This window comes from Danio rerio, chromosome 6 (assembly GCF_052040795.2).
Source record: "Danio rerio strain M-AB ecotype USA chromosome 6, GRCz13ab, whole genome shotgun sequence".
Classification (NCBI taxonomy): domain Eukaryota; kingdom Metazoa; phylum Chordata; class Actinopteri; order Cypriniformes; family Danionidae; genus Danio; species Danio rerio.
The window spans coordinates 10,270,968-10,290,836 of record NC_141026.1 but is presented as its reverse complement, the minus strand read 5'-3'; the positions used below and the strand labels follow the sequence as shown (position 1 = coordinate 10,290,836).

Below are 19,869 nucleotides of genomic sequence, written 5' to 3'. Positions count from 1 at the left end.
TTAAGTTAACTTAATTTAACCTAAAGATTTTTGTTGGAATAACATGAAGGAATTGTGAAAAGAAAAAAAGAAAAAAGAAAAAAACATTTTTTACAGTGAAGTTATTAGAGCGGCTGACTGAAGTATTTAGTCAAGCCCTGTTTACATATGGTTTTAAGATGCATTTTTGTCGATCCGTTCATAGGTGGACAATGCTAAGTACATGTGTGAGAGAGTGAAACCTTTTAAACTTGTCCTATTTGACCACTTCTAAAGATGGATGAAAACACCTTCGATCAAAATTGTGCTGAACTGGGCGAAAGCAAATATGGTTAAATTCGACGGAACAGCCGCTAAACATCTGCCTAGCTCATTCATAAACACAGAGGCTGGAGAAGCTGATTTAAACCGTCATTGACAATCTTAGGTCTTGTATTAATATTTTAAAGTAGAACAATCTCTCAACAGTTCCATATGTTTTATCTTTTTTGATTCATTCATTTTCTTTTTGGTGTAGTCCCTTTATTAATCTGGGGTCGCCAAAGCGGAATGAACTTATCCAGCAATGCAGCGGATGCCCTTCCAGCCACAACCCATCACTGGGAACATCCATACACACTCATTCACACACACACTATGGTTAATTTTAGCATACCTACTGAGCCACCGCGTCGCCCTCATCTTCTTTTTTGTTAAGCAAAAATAATAGGATTTTTAAAATATGGCTGTTTCATTCTCTTCAAACATGCAGGAGCTCTCAGGCAGAACCAGTGAACTAGTGTTATTCATAAGATATAGTTGAAGTCAGAATTATTAGCCCCCCTGTTTATTTTTTCCCAATTTCTGTTTAACAGAGAGAAGATTTTTTTTAAACACATTTCTAAACATAATTGTTTTAATAACTCATTTCTAATAACTGATTTATTTTATCTTTGCCATGATGACAGTAAATAATAGTTTACTAGATATTTTTCAAGATACTTCTATACAGCTTAGTGACAATTAAAGGCTTTATTAGGTTAATTAGGTTAACTAGGGTTAAATTAGGGTAACTGGGTATAATGTTTTGGGCATGATATTAATCAAAAATATAGCTTAAAGTGGCTAATAATTTCACCTTAAAATTATTATTTTTTTAATTAAAACTGCTTTCATTCTAGCCGAAATAAAACAAATCAGACTTTCTCCAGAGGAAAAAATATATTATATTATAATATTTAAAATAGACCAAAAAAAAAAAATAATAATAATAAAATCAAAGGGGGGCTAATAATTCTGACTTCCACTGTAACATATATCGACCAATCAGCGTGGTTGTCAAGGCAGAATTTCAAACGCAACCAATCATTTTAAACAGACATGGTGAATCGTTTAAAGAAATCAAAATGTTCAGTTCAGAGAACTCAAAAAATTAATTGAAATTTTTTTTTGCTGCCTAATAAGTAAGTTAAACACACCTTTTTAAGTTTTGATGCTAAAACTTTCCATTTTAAGTAATGGCTTTTTAAGTAAACAGCTGGGTTTACAGTGTACAGTGTTACACATTTTAAAAAAGAATTTAGACACAAATAAATGTTGACAATAGCCTTTTGGGCATAAAAAGATAGATATTCTGAGAAACACAAGTATGAAAATGCAAGTATGTTTCAATTGTTTAAAAAATTTCCTTGCTCTATTAAAAATTTTTAGGAAATATTTAAAAAAGAAAAAAATTCAAAGGGGGGCTCATAATTCTGACTTTAACTGTACATCTTTCTAAAAGTTTTATTTCATGTGCAGTCTTTAATGTCCTTTTAATTATACGTATTCAAACCAACGTTCAGAAATGCATGTTTAAGACTTGAAACCTTTGGATAATGCATGTTTTTAATGATTGGTCTTTTCGTGTGACCAAATTCTCTCAACTTTTGCATAATATTTTCATATTCACCGAATTTATTTACTTTCTAAAATGTTGGTTAAATTCATTTTAGAAAACAATTAGCATATATACATGTTAAAACTGTAAAACAGAACTGTGTCACCCCTGAAAAGTTTATTTGATTCAACTAAAATGTAATAATTTTTTTTACAGTGTAGAAAACTTACTACTAAATCACGTGAAACTCATTTTGATGCAACAATACAATTATAGAAACTTTGTAAACCAGTTTTTTGTTCAATAACCAGTTCAGCATTAGGTTTTACCAAGTCAATTTTTACTTTTTAAGACCCTTTTAAGACCATTATGAATGAAATTTCAGACTACAGGGCAAAAGCCTAGTTTTTCTAACTTTTCTAAAAATTGTGTACCAAAATGGTGTAAAAATGATGATAAACTATATCAAACATTGTCTCCAGGTCAGCGTCCTCACCAGGTAACTATGGAGAACTTTTAAACAGATGTATTTGTTATGCTGTGTTCACACCAGATGCAGTACGCACAAATAAATCATGCTATTCGAGCATAAATAGACACATGAACATTATGAGTTTACTCACTTTATTTGCGCATCAAATTTGCTTCATTCGCACATCAAATTCACTCCCCAATAGAAGTGGATATGCGTCATGGGCAGGGCTTCTATTTACCCGGTGACTGTAGCTTTGTTGCTAAATGGCTAACATGGATTTATTGAGATAATAGCTGTGCTTTATGTGCTTTAGGAAGGATGATAAAAAGCATAGACTACTCTGGCGCCATCTCTGAGGTCCCTTTCAGAGGTGCACCCAGATCTGTGAGTTCCTCAACTTCGCCAGAACTATACCTGATGGTAGCTTTCAGCGGTGCTTCCAATTGAGCCCAGCCCAGTTTGGTGTCTGTTATTGGCAAGAAGACTTCCCCTTGGGACACCAACAACAGGCACTTATGTCATAGTCACACCCTTACAAGAGCAAACTCCTGATTGGGTAAAGTGGCGCGAATTTCCGATGAAGTTCAGATTTTCCAGCACGATAAGTCCATTAAGCACGCCAAACGTGCAAAATGATCAACTCGTCCTGCTTCATTCGCGCGCTAATCGCAACGTTTACGAATTGCACTGCAGGATTTCTATTCGCATCTTTGCATTGACTTACAGTAATATGTAAAACCACTCTCACTTTCCAAACTGATAAATAGAGTTAATAAATGTATCTTTTGTTAAACATTTTATTTTATTGTTTTATTATTAGATAGATTGTTGGTTGTACCAATTGGGTATAGAGACAAAGGAAAAATTAAGACTTGTTTAAAATTATTTAAGACCAACAACACCATATTTCAGTGAATTTAGGCCCTTTTATGTCTAAAATTTTGTTTTTTAAAGAATTTTTAGGACCCTGCTGACACCCTAAGTCCAGCATGTGTGCAAAAAAATTCACAAAAAGCACAACTTTCTATTTACATACGGTTAAAACAAAGGGAAAATGTATTGGCATAAAGTAACTGACCGATAGTAATATCTCACGAAGGCCAGCTTAGCATGTGCATGGTTTTATTTCTGGTTGTCCCTACTCAGAATTCTATTTCTACCACATACAGGTTAACTATGAGACAACTGGCAGTTCTAACAACAGAAGTGAATTCGCCCAGTCATCAGAATGAAGTGTAGCTTAGCGTGCAGTGAACAGTCTGTTTGAACAAAATCCTCCATGCCTGACTGAAATCTTTCCATCTTACAAAACATTACTCTCTGTTTATCATTATCCGGTTGCATCAGAAATAGAGCAGCACACACACAAACACCCCACTGTTACTCAATGCTATAGATAGGCGTAGCGCAAATAAGTGGGATAATTTAATACAACTTGAGTTCGATGAGTGTCACATGCTGTCAAATTCCACTCAAATATGCTAAACTGTATGGCCAGTTCAAGTCTTTATGCCTGCAGATATTTTTGACGGTACGTTTTTGGGGTGCAAAAACTTCTGCTTATGTTTTGCAGATAAAGAGGTGGACTATTTACAGTAAATGAATCTAGTCAATCAATACTTTTGCATACACAGTTGAAGTCAGAATCATTAGCCCTCCTAAATATTTCCCCCCCAATTTCTGTTTAACGGAGAAGATTTTTTCAACACATTTCTAGTCATAATAGTTTTAATAACTAATGTCTAATAACTGATTATGTTTATCTTTGCCAAGATGACAGTATAAATATTTTTTTTTAAGGTACTATTTTTCAAGATACTAGTATTCAGCTAAAAGGGCACCTATTTTACCCCTTTTACAAGATTTAAGATAAGCCTTTGGTGTCTCCAGAATGTGTCTGCAAGTTTCAGCTCTTCAAATCTTAAAGAAATCCATCTCAATAGTTTTGACAAGACAGCGTGTCATAGTTCAGTAGTCATCTTGACCTGTCACTGCTTCGGTTGTTTTCTGATGATTTATTTTTCTTGAAAGCTACATGGAAAAGGCTCCCCCTTCCCCAGTCTATTCTTAGCTGCTGGCCTAAGCAGTCGTGAGGCCAGAGGGTCTGCTGGGGATGTTTAGAAATGAGCAGGAAGTGCAGTGCAGGGAGACAACAGGAAGTTAAAGGACTACAATACAGATAGTTCCTCTTTAGACAATATGGGGCCTTAAGGAAACACTTAAACGCCACACTGACCCAAGAACCAAAGCTGCACCCTTCTGGCTCTTGCCTAAAGTATGAACTTTCCTTGCACAAAGACATTTTTGTATTTTTTTTATTTATTTTGACTATCCTAAAAATGTGTCACGCACAGAAATCTTGCATTTAGTCAGGTGCATATTAATTATTAGATTAAGGAAGAATTTTTAAAAAATAGTTTCTTCAAAAAGAGAGTATGGATTTGTTATCCTCTCTCTTCTAAAAAGAGCAACAAAAATATTGGGTCCAAATAGTTTAAAGCAAGTCTTTGTGTTTAACAAACAAAATTAATTTTGTACACTAATGGATGTTTGTGCGTACAACACATTTCCTTAGTGAAAGTAAAGAATGAGGAGGCTCAAATCTCATTCTCGCCCTGTAGATGCTCTGTTTAACTGTTTTCTTGCTAGTGAAGGGCTCAGTTTTTCCACTTACAAAGTCTGCAATGTAAATAGCAAATGCGCTATGGCACAACGCAACTGACTCTTAAAGGTAATAGGAGATGAGACTCTGATTGATTTATTCTCAAAACACAGCTATAACTCATTAAGAGAATAAGCTGAACCCTGTTAGACCATGCGCTGCAGCGCAAAGCAGATTTTTTCGTCCTTAAAATAGCAAAAACTGACATGTCGCTGACATAATGCTTTTGCGCGTTGCGCTTTAGACTTTGTGCCTAGATTATCAAAATAGAACCCAATGTGCGGTGATTCATGGATCGGCTCCATGTCACCAGAAATCGCCATGCATCAGTTTAGCTGTTTCAGTTTGAGCCTGAATTAGACAGAAAATGAAGAGGACACAGTTGAACCTCAAGCCTGCTCTCTAAAATAAAACCTGACAAGTGTCTTTCAAATATTTTCCAATTATAAACATGTGTAAGAAATATAAAACATTCACATATCTTTTAAGAGTTTGTTATTTGAGATGTAGAACGCAGGGAAAGCAGCTGCATAGAAAGACACAGCAGCGCTGTTTGACTGATAAGAATTTGTAGCTAAATTGATAGCGGTGCCAAAAAGCATTTGCCGTTGTTTACTTCCTTGTTTACGTCCTCGCTACAACATACAGTTAATGCTAGACACTATGCATGTAATACATCAATTTTAACAAATGAAAATACTAACAGCTTCTTTTATTATGGTTGGAGCTGCTCCTTCTTTGAGGAGTTTTTAGCCCAGGGGTCACCAATCTCGGTCCTGGAGGGCCGGTTTCCCTGCAAGGTTTAGCTCCAACTTGCCTCAACACACCTGCCTGGATGTTTCAAGTACACCTAGTAAGGTCTTGATTAGCCTGTTCAGATGTGTTTGATTAGGGTTGGAGCTAAAATCTGCAGGACACCGGCCCTCCAGGAACAAGTTTGGTGACCACTGTTTTAGCCTAATGCAGCACTGAACGGGGATAGATTCTGGAAGCTGCCTTTTGTCAATTGCTAGAGCTATATCTTTATTATAATTCTCTGGAACATAAATGAAATTAAATTGTAAGCACTTCTCTCTTTGTGTCATGTCCTTTGAAGACCCAAATACAGAAACAGAACAAGCTCTGTGGAAAAAGCAGCTTTTAGACGGCATTTTAGCTTTCTCTGCTATAACATTACAGTGCCTTTGGCCAAGCCCTTTGCTACACGAGGTGTATGCCCGTAACCTGAAGGGTTAATTATCTCATTAACCCAGATGTATTTTTTGTATTCGTCTGTAGGCTTTGCTGTAAAATGTCTCCCTTTGCATTGAACCTTGAGCGTAAAACATACAGAAATGTTGTTTATGTTCACACAGCTACATTACACATCAACTAAAGTATAAAATATCACAGTGGACCAACACTTTAAGTCACTCAGAATAAAAACATTATCTAAATAAATAAATATATGTAATGTAAATAAACATAACTGAATTGTGAAAAGTTACAACCTTTAGAGTTCATTGTGATTCTACTGTTGAGCCATCTCAGATGTCTGTGAGAGTCCATGCATTAAAACTCTACCAAACACACACACACACACACACACACACACACACACACACACACACACAAACACACACACACACACACACACACACACACACACACACACACACACAGATCCCCGAGCTGGATCAAAGCATGCATGACACAAGCATTTCACAGCATCGCAAGCACCCCGCTAATTACTGATCAAACCCTGTCTGTTCCTCCTGACTCCCCTGGAAGAAGCAAAGCACGTGCTGTTTAGAGCTGTGGACACGTGTACAACAGCTTAAAGGAAGAGACCGTCCTGACATCAAGATTCTCTCATCATCTACTTAAACTCAAACCTGCAGGGCTTTGTTATCTCCAGAGGAACACAAAGGTAATATGGAACAGAATGCTTAGGCTGCTCTTTAGCATTCAGTGTAGCAAAAGTAGAAATGTCAAGTACTTTAAGTTCATATTATTTATTGCATTTTTACAATTTTTTTAATTGCTAATTTGTGTACTATTGTCTTATATTTAAATAGGTTGTTTTCAATTACGTGGTTCTAGGATTGTGCAAAATTTAGATGGAGGGCAGGAAGTTAAAAATGAATGGGAGACACATAGGAAACTCAATATTTTTGCGATTTATACCATTTTTCAATGGAGATATAAATAGAAAATAACCACATATGTTGTTCATGATCCTTATATCATGAAGAAGGCCAAATTTTCGACTGAACTAAAATATATTTTCCTGTCATTGAGGTGGTAGATACTGTATAAGCTACGTTACATGAAAAAATACTATAGTAAATACTATATTGTTTAGAAGCATAATATAGATAATTTCTTGAATTAAACTGTCGTAGTAATTATATTGTTGTTGGTACGACAAAACTGTAGTAATAAACAAATTATTCAGCAGGCTTCAGTTTTCTATGCTATAATTATACATCATCATGATGCACCGCAGTTTACATGTTATAGTATTTATTACAGTTTATCAGTTTACTATGTTACAGTATTATTTAATATTCATAACAAAAAGTTATACTCCACAATAATATACTCCGGCTAATTTAGCCGGCAGCTAGCTCTCTGCAACTCTTACATGGTCGCCCACTGAAGCTAAGCAGGGCTGCGCCCGGTCAGTACCTGGATGGGAGACCACATGGGAAAGCTAGGTTGCTGCCGGAAGTGGTGTTAGTGAGGCCAGCAGGGGGCACTCAATCTGTGGTCTGTGTGGGTCCTAATGTCCCAGTATATTGACGGGGACTCTATACTGCTCAGTAAGCGCCGTCTTTCGGATGAGACGTTAAACCGAGGTCCCGACTCTCTGTGGTCGTTAAAAACCCCAGGATGTCCTTCAAAAAAAATAGGGGTTTAAACTGGCCAAAATCTGCCCTCTGGCTTCTGCCCATCATGGCCTCCTAACCATCCCCATCCCCCAGGCATGTGCGGTCTGGTGCAAAATGGCTGATGTCGCGTCATCCAGGTGGATGCTGCACACGGTGGTGGATGAGGAGATCTCTCCCCCCCCACATTGTGTAAAGTGCTTTGAGTGCCCAGAAAAGCGCTATATAAATGTAAGGAATTATTATTATTATTATTAATAATAGCCGTCTAGTTTTGTCGCAACGGTTGCATTTAATTTTTCGTAATCAATAAACATTCACCACTGCTGTGCATCTCGATTCCATTGCAGTAATTACATGGCCGGGTGTGTTATTTATATTCTCTTGAATTTTGTATAAGTGTGTTGGTGTTTGTATCAGATATTTATATCACACATTAACATATTTATACACATAGCTAGGCCTGCAGCTGTATTGGTGCTGTCAAACGAATTATCGCGTACAAAAAAGTTTGTACACATGGATGTATTGAAAGAATGTGTATTACATAGCGGCTTTTCTTCCGATTTTTAGCCAGTTCCTTGAACTCTCCCCTTTTATGAGCAAAAACTTTTTTAAGTCTATAAAAGCTGTTTGGAATTTCCTATTTTGGCCGACTTAAGCAATTATAAACAGTGTCTAAGGACAACAATATTTTGTTGCCAATAATGATGTCAAATTATGTCGATATTTGGTTGATTTTAGGTTGTGTTGGAAAGTGACTAAAATTCAACGTCTATTAAATGTCATAGTGGTAAAGTTCACACAACATCAACGTGTAACATGATTAGATGTTGATATTTGGTTGATTTTAATGTAGGTTGATTTTAAATTGGACATTGATGTTGACCTGATGTTGGGCTCTGACGTCAACCCGATTTTCATTTCCAAACAAAATAACGTCAATAGGACCTCATGTTGACGTCCTGTGCCTGCGGGAGGTAACACTTTACAATATGGGTGTATTAGTTAATGCTAGTTAATGCATTAGTTAGTGAAGGTTATTTACAAACTAATTTCGATAGGATTACGTGCATATGATTGCTTGCAGCCGGCCCGCATTATTCAACTTATGATTCACTAATTAGACGATTCCTAAGCCACTATAAATATCCTAAGTTTTATATAACAACCATCTTCGCCCCTTCCACCCCTACATCTCCTCCTTTCCTAGATGGGTGGCACGGTGGCCCAGTGCTTATTATTATTAATCAAAATTAAACTCATCTGACAAAACAAATGTGAACAAATACTTCAAAAAAATCTTCTTACAAATACATGGTCACCAAACCAACATAACAATAATCATCTGACCGCATTACAGTCTATATTACCTCATCAAGTGGTGCTCACTCTTACACCAATGGGAGTATAGCTTATTTTTAAGCATGATGCTTTATGCAGCCATTAGAAATCGACAGATGATCTCTTTTTTAGTAGGCGGTGTATCTTAGCGTGACTTACCTTTCCCAGGTGGGAAGAAGCAGTCCATGTCGACACTGCTGCGTGAATGAGACACCGACAGGGTGCTGCTGGGAACCAGACCCTCCTGAGGGGGCGAATTTTCGGTAGTGCGCACCAGACACCAGCCGGGCCGCTCTCCAGACCTCTCCAACAGCTCCACAGTCTGACCCGACTGAATGCTCAGCTCACCCACAGACCCGGCCACAAAATCCTGCAGGACCACCGTCTGCTCGCAGCCACCCGACAACTGCAGATACAGAGTAAGGGATATATGAAATCATCTTACATTATAAAAATATAGTGACTCACCACCTTAGAACAGTAATATATGGGGTCAGTAAGTTTTAAGATTGTTGCCAAAGAAACTGAGAATTTTGAAACAGTCTATTTATTCTTCCATAGTCACCTTGGTCCATAGACGTGTGTACATAGAAATAATCATGTGTGTGTGTGCGTATAAATGTGGAAATGCACAACTGGCAAAAAGTGTATACACTTTTGTTTTATAACAATGGTTTTCAAGGCTCCATGAATTTGTAAAATAAAATAAATAAATAAATAAATAAATAAAATGAAATGAAATAAAATAAAATGAAATAAAATAAAATAAAAATAAGTTATTTTAAAATGTCTCTAGTAAAATATAAAACCGAAAAAAGCCGTTTTTAACATTCCCAGTTATTTTTTTATTTGATAATTAAGCAGCAAACCAGCATTTTAAAGTTTTGAAGTATCCTGAATGATGCTGAAAATGTAACTTTGGAATAAAGAAGTTGTAACATTTTAAAATATATCAAAATACGCATCTTTTGAACTGTAACATTATTTTATAATATTACTGATTTTACTGTACAGGAAAAATACATAATCATCAAGTTTTAATATAATCAAGTTTTAATACAATACATAAAAATCAAGTTTTAATATAATCAGCTGTCATAAAAAAAATCTAATAAAACCCTGGTCAATAAAATAAAGTCCCACCCAACATTCATTTCCAAATAGAATTTCGGTTCCACCTGGAAAAACCTCATATACTAGATATTTGATTTGGATAAAGATCGGAACGCCTATCAGGAATCACTCACACTAAAGTTCATGCAAAAAATTCATCCCAAAAAAAGGAAAAAACAAGGACAGGTTGAGAGAAATAAGGGAATGGTCAACCTGCAGAGAGAAACAGCTCACTGAACAAACACACACACACATCTCCACCCAAGACAAGCTCTCCCTACAGTGACAGAAAATCAATTCACACACAGAAACATGCTCTAATCTTCATCAAACACACCCGCTCAAACTGAGCTGCAGACTATGAGAAACAGGATGAGTAAGAGAGGAAAAGGCAGGTCTGGACAGCTGTTCTCCTATGGAGGTCTGTCCATCTCTGACCTCCTTCCTGACTGCATTAAATCCTAGACTGCACTGACCCACCCGAAAGCACTGAACACCCCCCGATCTGATGGTCAAAACACACATTCAACTGGAAGATCAGCTACAACTAAACTCACCTTTTTCCCAATTAAACAATTTATTTTATTACAAATTTTTACTAACGCCTGATGCAACAATGTGTCTTTATAAAACTTTACTGTGGAAATACCATGGTAGAATTTAGACATATTCTAAGTGCCATGTCAAAACTTTGATGTTTCAATGTAATTATCACTCAGTAAAATAAAATGTAAATGTTATACATGTTTATATATGTATCCGCTTGTTAAGTGGTAACGTGTTTGTGACGTATGTAATACTGTTTCCGGGTCCAAGCCTCCATTCATTTGAGTGGAGAAACAATTCGTTTATGATCACAATATGTTTTATTCCTATAACACATTAAAGTGAATTTTTTTATAAAATCATAGTGTACACAACAATCTCTGGGCTTGCTGCATAACAAATACCAAAAATGTAACAATTTATAAAAAAAATTATCACTTTCTGGCCATCGGATATTAGGCATGGACATATATACTGCGATCGTGATTTTCGAAAGCATTAAATCGCTTTGTAAACAATTATTATTACCATTTCATGAGTCTCCCCATTCAGTTGAATAGAGCGCTTGGACCCGGAAGCCGCTTCGCGTGACGTCACACTTAACAAGCGGATATATTTATATTATTATTAGTTTTATTATTTTTTTGTTTATGTTTTGCTCCTTTTATTACAGTTGATAGATACATAAAGGGTTTTTTTGTTTCTCTTTTCCTCTTTTTCTTCTCTTTGTTTGAGTTATGGATATTGCTTGTCCCCTTGTTTTTATTAAAATAAATTCAAATAACATGTACCATGTATTAACACACCTCAGGAGTGCTTGGAAATGTGAGATCCAGCTAAATGTGTGTAAATGTGTCTTTAAATATAAATGAGTGGCTGCTTCCCTCCTCATTTTCAGAAGAGTGCGGAGCCTTTAAAGCTGTGTGTGCTATAAAGCCTTACAAGTTCAAACTTCTGATTTATGATTTATTGAATAGATCAAAAAAATTGAGAACAGCAGACAGCATTAAACTAGGTTAATTCATTAATTAAGTTTACAAACTTTTTATGTCAGATCCATAAAACAGCATCTTTTGTTGTATGTGAATTATTGCATATTTTGATGTTTCTGTGTGTGTGTGTGTGTGTGTGTGTGTGTGTGTGTGTGTGTGTGTGTGTGTTTCTGTGTTCTTAAGAGAAAACACAGGACTACAATCCTCATGTGTTTAAGGGAGTTCATTACAACTCAGGCTTATTCTAAAAACATACCACCATATACATTTCTGGAGAGCGCCAAATACGTCCCAAGAGCTACGATTTTTCGCAGTTTTTGTTTTAGCGAATCCCCCAGGGGCCACTGTGTATGCTTTTCCAGATCTCAAATTTCTCTTGCGAGTGCCATTCGCGGCAGCTGTACTAGAAGAGAATCCACCAGAGGCAGCTGTCTAGTGACTGAGGCCCAGTTTACACTAGTATGTTTTAGTTTAAAACGTATAAGTTTTGGTACGGTTACACCATCCGTCCACACTATGCCGGAATTTTCTACGCTAAAGAGGCCATTTTCATTCTAAAACGCTGCTGCTCTGTGTTAGTATGGATGGGGGAAAATGGCGACATCTGAAAACGGAGGCGGGGCTGCAGACATTCGACTGTCTAATTGGGGCTTTTTCCTTTATATATTAAGTAGCCTACACACAGTTCAGTCTTGCATCCTCTCCTTATAAATTCAGACTTCGCAAGTTTTATATTTAAAATAACCTCCCGAGGACACGTCGGGTAAATCTTTTAAGGGAACAGTGTAGGCTACTTTATAACCTCATTCACATCACCCTGGCTACGTTGTTTCACTTTCTTAAAAATAAAATGAAAACATGATATAAGGAACTGCCTATTTCCATTTTGATATTAGCAACTTAACAGAATGTTGAGGCGTCGTGTAGTTGCATATTTATATGACCGTCATCTTCACTGTATGCATATTTATAACAAAACGCAGCCTATAACATAAATGACTCCTTTCATTTTCATTAAAACTACGAAGTATACCCTCTCCTTTGCTGAATATCAGTTTTAATAATCAATAATGGTCATTATAAAAGTATAACAAACAATAAGGTTATACATTATAGGAAATAAAGGCATGCAATCAGTCAAATGTGCAGAATCTGTGTACGCGGTTACAATAATTATTAACTTGTCTCAGCCAAAACGTGTTATTTGAGAACAAGTAATAGATTAAAAAGCCAAAGTCGGGGAATATATGGTTGTATATAGACAACAAGATAAATTAAATATCACGTTTAACAAATATAGTGAGGTTAGATCCAGTGGTAGATCTTTGATGAACACTCCGACGAGAACAGCTCTCATCTGTGTAGATATGATGCAGTGCATTCCAGTGTGTGAGAGTGTGGTCATGTGATATGCGTTTTCAGCAGTGTAATGTAGACGCAGAGTTATTCAGAAACACTGGGTGATATGCTAGTTTGTACGTGGACTGTTTTCAATTTAAAACACTTTTTTAAAACTAAGTAAAGTTTATTCATAAACTAAATTGGAGAGGATCACGTGCTTATGATTGCTTGCAGCCGGCCCCGCATTATTCAATTTATAATTCACCAATCAGACGATTCCTAAGCCACTATAAATACCCTAAGTTCCATATAACAGCTATCTTTGCTTTGAAGAAAAAGAAAATCACCTGATTTTTGGCACATTTTCAGATTTGACTACATTCTCACCCTGTTATTTTCTTCTTTATTTTATTTTTTTTGGCTTTTGTTTCTGTCTTACCAACTTTCTGGAACCGTTCTTCGCCAGACTTGAACCCGTCGTCGTGGTCAACTCCTCTCTGAATCTCAAGTCCGCTAGCATACATGGCAATCTAACTGGACAAACTGGTAACAGCAGGAAAGCCGTCCATACGGAGGTAAGCGGTCAGCCGGTAATCGCAAAAACAAACGGCATCATACTGCCCCGTAGCGTTTGTTTTAAAGATGAAATGCAGCTACCTCTGGCTACATAATTTGCGATCTCCAGAAATGTATATAGGGCTACATTTTCAGAATGAGCCTATGTTGGTTCATAAACAGTGCAGAGTTGAAAGTGAAAAAAAAGCACAATAGGATCCCTTTTAAACTAAAAGACCTACTTAACACCCATTTAAAACACCCAGGCATTTAAGTCAACAGTAATCTGAAATGATTATAATCATTTTTAAAAACTACTGAATCATACAGGAGGCTCCCATCTTCTTAGAGCATAGGTGTCAAAGTCAATTCTTTGAGGGCCGCAGCTCTGCACAGTTTTGCTCCAACCCCAATCAAACACAGCTGATCCAAATAATCAAGATGTTCAAAAGAATCTTAAACACCTCGATTAGTTACATCAGATGTGTTTGATTGGGGTTGGAGCAAAACTGTGCAGAGCTGCGGCCCTCAAAGAATTGACTTTGACACCTATGTTTTACAAAAAACAAATGCCTATGTATTGTCTAAATGATTATTTCTGCTTGTACTGCACATAAAAGTCTATTTTCTGTGTTAACTGTCTTGAATATCTGCAAAACATATATGAGAGTTTGTGTATGAGTCTGACCTGTGGTTTCACAAACAAGCCTAAAAGCTGGTCCTAGACTAAATTGCATGTTTGAGCTGTTTTAACAAACTAAAAAAAACCTTCAAAGAAAATACGTCACTGCAATTGTTTTGTTTTAAGATGCACATGAGTAATGTGTTTTTCTAAGGCATTTTTAGAAACGCTGCTTAAATATTTAACTAAGGCAAGAGTTTGTGAAAGCAGGTCTGAATGCATTTGCAGATATGTTAATTCTATTGTCAAAGCTACAGTGGAAATACAGGAGGCTCTAATTGTAGATTTACAACAGCGGAGAGCTCCCTGGAGAGCGAGGGAGAGATGGAGGAGAGTGTGATTGGGCGTAGGAGAGACATACGCCCTCCTCAGGGGAACTCAGGGTGTTTTCCCTCCCTGATTCCTTACAGCTGGACAGGAATTCCCACCATATGGAAGAGAGTATTCCATACTGACATGAGGAAAGCGTAATCTCCCACAGAGAATCAGACATATGTGCCATATGAGTACATTCAGCAGACACTTTTCCTTTATTTACAACCGACGTCATACAAACATACATGCATATTTCTGGAAATTAATAAGAAATAGATATATTTTGCACAATTTACTATAATAATATAACTAAAATGTTTATCTGAGACAAACTTTAGGGCTATATCAGAAAATTTGAAGGATTTTAAAACGCTTTAAAAGTTTCAATTATTATAAAGGTATGTTTAAATGACAATGCTGACAAGATTTTAAAAACTTTTAAAACATTTTCAAAGAAATACATATTTACACATATGAAAACAGCCAAAAATGATTTATTATCTATGTCAGGCTAGTAGTTGGCGCTTTCATCTTATTAGTACCAGTAGGCAAGTGACTATTAGCTATTTCATTTACAGAGAACAGTCACTAAAATCACAACACTAACTATTTCTCTATTGCTCAATCAAAGTGTCTCCACTGTTGGTTGTAGTATTGGTGAAGTAAAGCCCCACAACGTTGAAGAAATGTTAGCAGGACTACAAAAAAAAAAAAAAAATACAATGTACTTTGCTATTGTTGTGTCTGTGTAATATTTGTGATTGCCTTTAAAATCAACACTTACAACGTACCTAACACATACACTTACCGGCCACTTTATTAGGCACACCTTACTAGTATCGGGTTGGACCCCCTTTTGACTTCAGAACTGCCTAAATTCTTTGTGGCACAGATTTAACAAGGTACTGGAAAAATTCCTCAGAAATTTTGGTCCATATTGAGATGATAGCATCACGCAGTTGCCGAAGATTTGCCAGTTGCTGCATCCATGATGCGACGCCAAATTCTGACCCTACCATCTAAATGTTGCAGCAGAAATCAAGACTCAACAGACCTGGCAATGTTTTTCCAATCTTCTATTGTAAAATTTTTGTGAGCCTGTGTGAACTGTAACGTCAGTTTTCTGTTCTTAGCTGACAGGAGTGGCACCCAGTGTGATCTTCTGTTGCTGTAGCCCATCTGCCTCAAGGTTGTACATGTTGTGCATTCAGACATGCTCTTCTGCGGTTGTAACAAGTGGTTATTTGCATTACATTTGCCTTTATTTCACCTCGAACCAGTCTGGCCATACTCCTCTGGCATCAACAAGGCATTTGCGCCCACAGAACTGCCGCTCACTGGATATTTTCCCTTTTTCACACCATTCTCTGTAAACGCTACAGATGGTTGTGCATGAAAATCCCAGTAGATCAGCAGTTTCTGAAATAGTCTGTCTGGCAAAGTCAGTCAAATCACCTTTCATCCCCATTCTGATGCTCGGTATGAACTGCAGCAGATTGTCTTTTCCATGTCTACATGCCCAAATGAGTTGCTGCCATGTGATAGGCTGATTAGAAATTTGTGTGTTAATGAGCAGTTGGGCAGTGTATCTTATAATGTGGCCGGTGAGTTCATAGTTGTACCTCTATCTTACATATATTAATAATGTAATAATGTACATATATGTAATAATGTAATTACATATATTAATTAATATATTAACAAATCAAAGTATTATTATTAGATTAATGTTGTAATTATTGTAACAGTAATATATTTTTACTTTAAAAACAGGAGTCTAGTCATTTTGCTCCAAAACAAATTACAAGACATTACAGGTTTCAGCTTTAAAAATATGACTAAATAAACAAACACAGAGAAGAAAATGAACAGCCACTCCCTTCTGAGCAACCCAAAAAACACAGTCCAAAATGTGAGCTCATGCTTATGGGGACAAAACCCACACACTCACACACAGACGCAGATGAGCAAGTGCACTCCTACATTTAAAGTGCATATATAGGCACTTCAATTACAGTAAGTCAAGAATAATTATGGAGGAAAATAAAAAGAATATACACGTTAAATTAGAAGCCAATGTTACTGGGATGAAACCTCAAATCAAATATATTACTTAAATACACTTATAGCAGTGTACAGTGCCATTTTGTGTAGAAATGATCAATTGCATAACAAAGACGCAATTTAATCTCAAAACTAACACACTGCACTGGTAAAAAATACTGTATATGAGTGAATAAATGATCAAATAAATAATTCAAAGCATAAACCATACAATTATGCTTTAAAGCAAATCCTAAATCAGTACTGAAGTACACAACAACACATTTACCTAATGTAAAAACCTCTCATTTATATTTAAACCCCCTTTGAAATCTATCAGAGGCATGTGTACTCACAGGTCTGGTTCTCTTGGGCAGTCTGAAACTCCTCCACCTGGGCATGGCTCTGTCTGTAACGCTAATACAACCAACCAGAAGTTAAGTCTGCCAGCCAGATGTGCCTTCTGATTGGCTGACAGTCAGGTAGAAAACGGCCTATCCCGAGTCTCAGGCAAAGTCAGTAACTGAACTAATGCTCATCATGTTCTTTAAAAACGACATTACTGAGCTGTCACACATCTGAACAACTGAGGAGAGTCTAGAAGGTTCTGCCCACATGTGAAAGAGGAAAACAAGCAGACGCTCCAACTGAAGAGAGGAGAGTGAGAGAGGGAAAAAAAATGAAGAGAAGCAACACCCCAGACTGGGCAAGGAAAGTGGGAAGTGTGTGTGCGCACATGTGCATGCGAGATAAAGACAGAAAACATATGGAGGACTACAAAACTCTCTCACACACATAGATTTGATATATTTTGAAAAAAAAAAAGAAACATCTGGCTACTTACTAACACTATATCTTACCACAGATACTCTTCTAACATGGTAGTCTAGAACTTGACTATTGTCTATATAATTCAACAAAACAAAATCCTCAAACAGTTTTTTTAAATATTTTTATTTATGAATTATTTATTCATTCATTCATTTTCCTTTGGCTTAGTCCCTTATTTAGCTGAGGTCGCCACAGCGGAATGAACCGCTAACTATTGCAGTATATGTTTAATGCAGTGGATGCCCTTCCACTGGGAAACACCCATACTGTACATTCTCACATTGACACACACACTCATACATTCATTTCCTTTGGCTTATTCTCTATTTCAGAGGTCAACACAGTGGAATGAACCTCCAACTTATCCAGCATATGTTTCTCACAGAAGATGATCTTCTAGCTGCAACATAGTATTGGGAAATACCCATGCACTCATTCTCACATATTCATACACTACGGACAATTAAGTTCATCCAATTCACCAATAACGAATGTCTCTGGACTGTGGGGGAAACCAAAGCACCCGGAAGAAACCCACGCAGACATGGGGAGAACATGCAAATTCCACAAAGACATGCCACCTGATCCAGCTGGGACTCGAACCAGCAAACTTCTTGCTGTTATGCGGCTCAGTTAACATTATATATTTTTTCCTAGTGGCAAATTTAGTTTTCTCCACTTGTATGAGTCTGTATGGGTATTTCCCAATACTGGGTTGCGGCTGGAAGGGCATCTGCTGTGTAAATCATATGCTGGAATAATTGGTGGTTCATTCCACTGTGGACATCTGAAATAGACACTAAGTCAAAGGAAAATGAATGAATGAATGAATGAATAATATAGAGAGACAGAAATACATCTATACAGTTATTGGTAAATTATTATTATTTAAATATAATAATAACAACAAAAATATTTTTTTAAAAACATTTCAAGTAAAAGAATTAACATTATTTATTATATTATTTTTATATTAATTTTTAACTTTGAGTATGATGCTGAAATGGAGTTTGTGTCATAGCTTACTTCTGGGGGCAAATGTTGACAACATCCCAAACCGAACTACCCAGAGACGAAAACAAGTCAAGAAATGTCTAGTCTGTAAAACTAAAGAATATGAGAAGCCTATATATAGTTCTATATTTGAATGTCCATTGAGCCTCCCACACGCACACACAAACACACACACACAAGTCATACATACACACAAACTCACAAACCTCAAACCACAATGACATAAGAAGGGCCAAGCAGCACAATAACTCCAAAGAAACAGACCGCTGAAGGAAAAGAGAGAAAATAGGCAGACTGGCAGAAAAATAACACTATATGTGTGCAATTACATGACTAACTTGACTTGCCAGTTGCTTTATTAGGCGACAAAAGCTTATTGTTTTTATTAACAACACATGGTTGACATTGAAGATGATTCTGGGGAAAAACAGTTCACTTAAACTCAAAATATAGTTCAGTTTTTTTTTTTGCGTATGCGAGGGTTTATCTACAGTGAACATCACCAGATTCTGGTAACACTCGTGGACAAGTGTTAATTTCAGTGATGAATACTTTTTGGCATATTATTGTTAACAACACAATTTTCACTGATGGAACCAAGACGAAAACGTATATTCAAAAAACATTTTAAAAAATTTAAATTATAAAATATATAATTCTTCACAACTCGACAGTTTGACAAATCTAAACTTGTTTTTATTAAAACAAATATAAATATGCATATAATAAATAATACTGCCTATAATAACAACATTTTACAGATGCAGATTTTCATGAATAAACTGAAGAAAGCAGCTTGGTGGTTTTTATATTTATGTTGAAAATAAACATTTTTGTAAAATTTTTTTTTTTTGAAACTTTTTATTTAAGATTTTTCTATATATTTATTTTACAGAACAACCCCTTCCCCAAACATTTTTACCCCTTACACACGAGGGGGTACCTAAAAAGATAAATAAATAAAAATAAATAATGAAATTATAATAATAATAAAAAATAAAGAAGAAAATAAAAAAAAATTAAAATAAAAGGTGTTGCCATCATAATTACTTTCCAGGGGATACATCTGTACATCAAGTTACATTGTATTACATAGTTACATCAAATAACAGTCATGTTAAGGTGAGGTTAAGCAATCTCTAAATATACATATCCAAATATGTCGTAATACTTTTCCACCTCCTTAGAAAAATATCAGTTTTCATCTGTAGACATGCAGTCATTTTTTCCATTATATAGACCTGTTTAA

The 19,869-nt window shown here is 36.1% G+C and overlaps 1 protein-coding gene across 3 annotated transcripts in view; it reads right to left on the bottom strand.

Moving 5' to 3' along the window:
• kalrnb (kalirin RhoGEF kinase b) overlaps positions 1–19,869 on the bottom strand; it is a 172,171-nt gene that overhangs the window by 37,775 nt on the left and 114,527 nt on the right. For 2 of the 3 annotated variants that reach the window (XM_087256077.1, NM_001327989.2), the window contains 1 exon segment: positions 9,348–9,594. In XM_087256077.1, the coding sequence (XP_087112203.1) occupies positions 9,348–9,594 (247 nt within the window). 3 annotated transcript variants of the gene reach the window in all.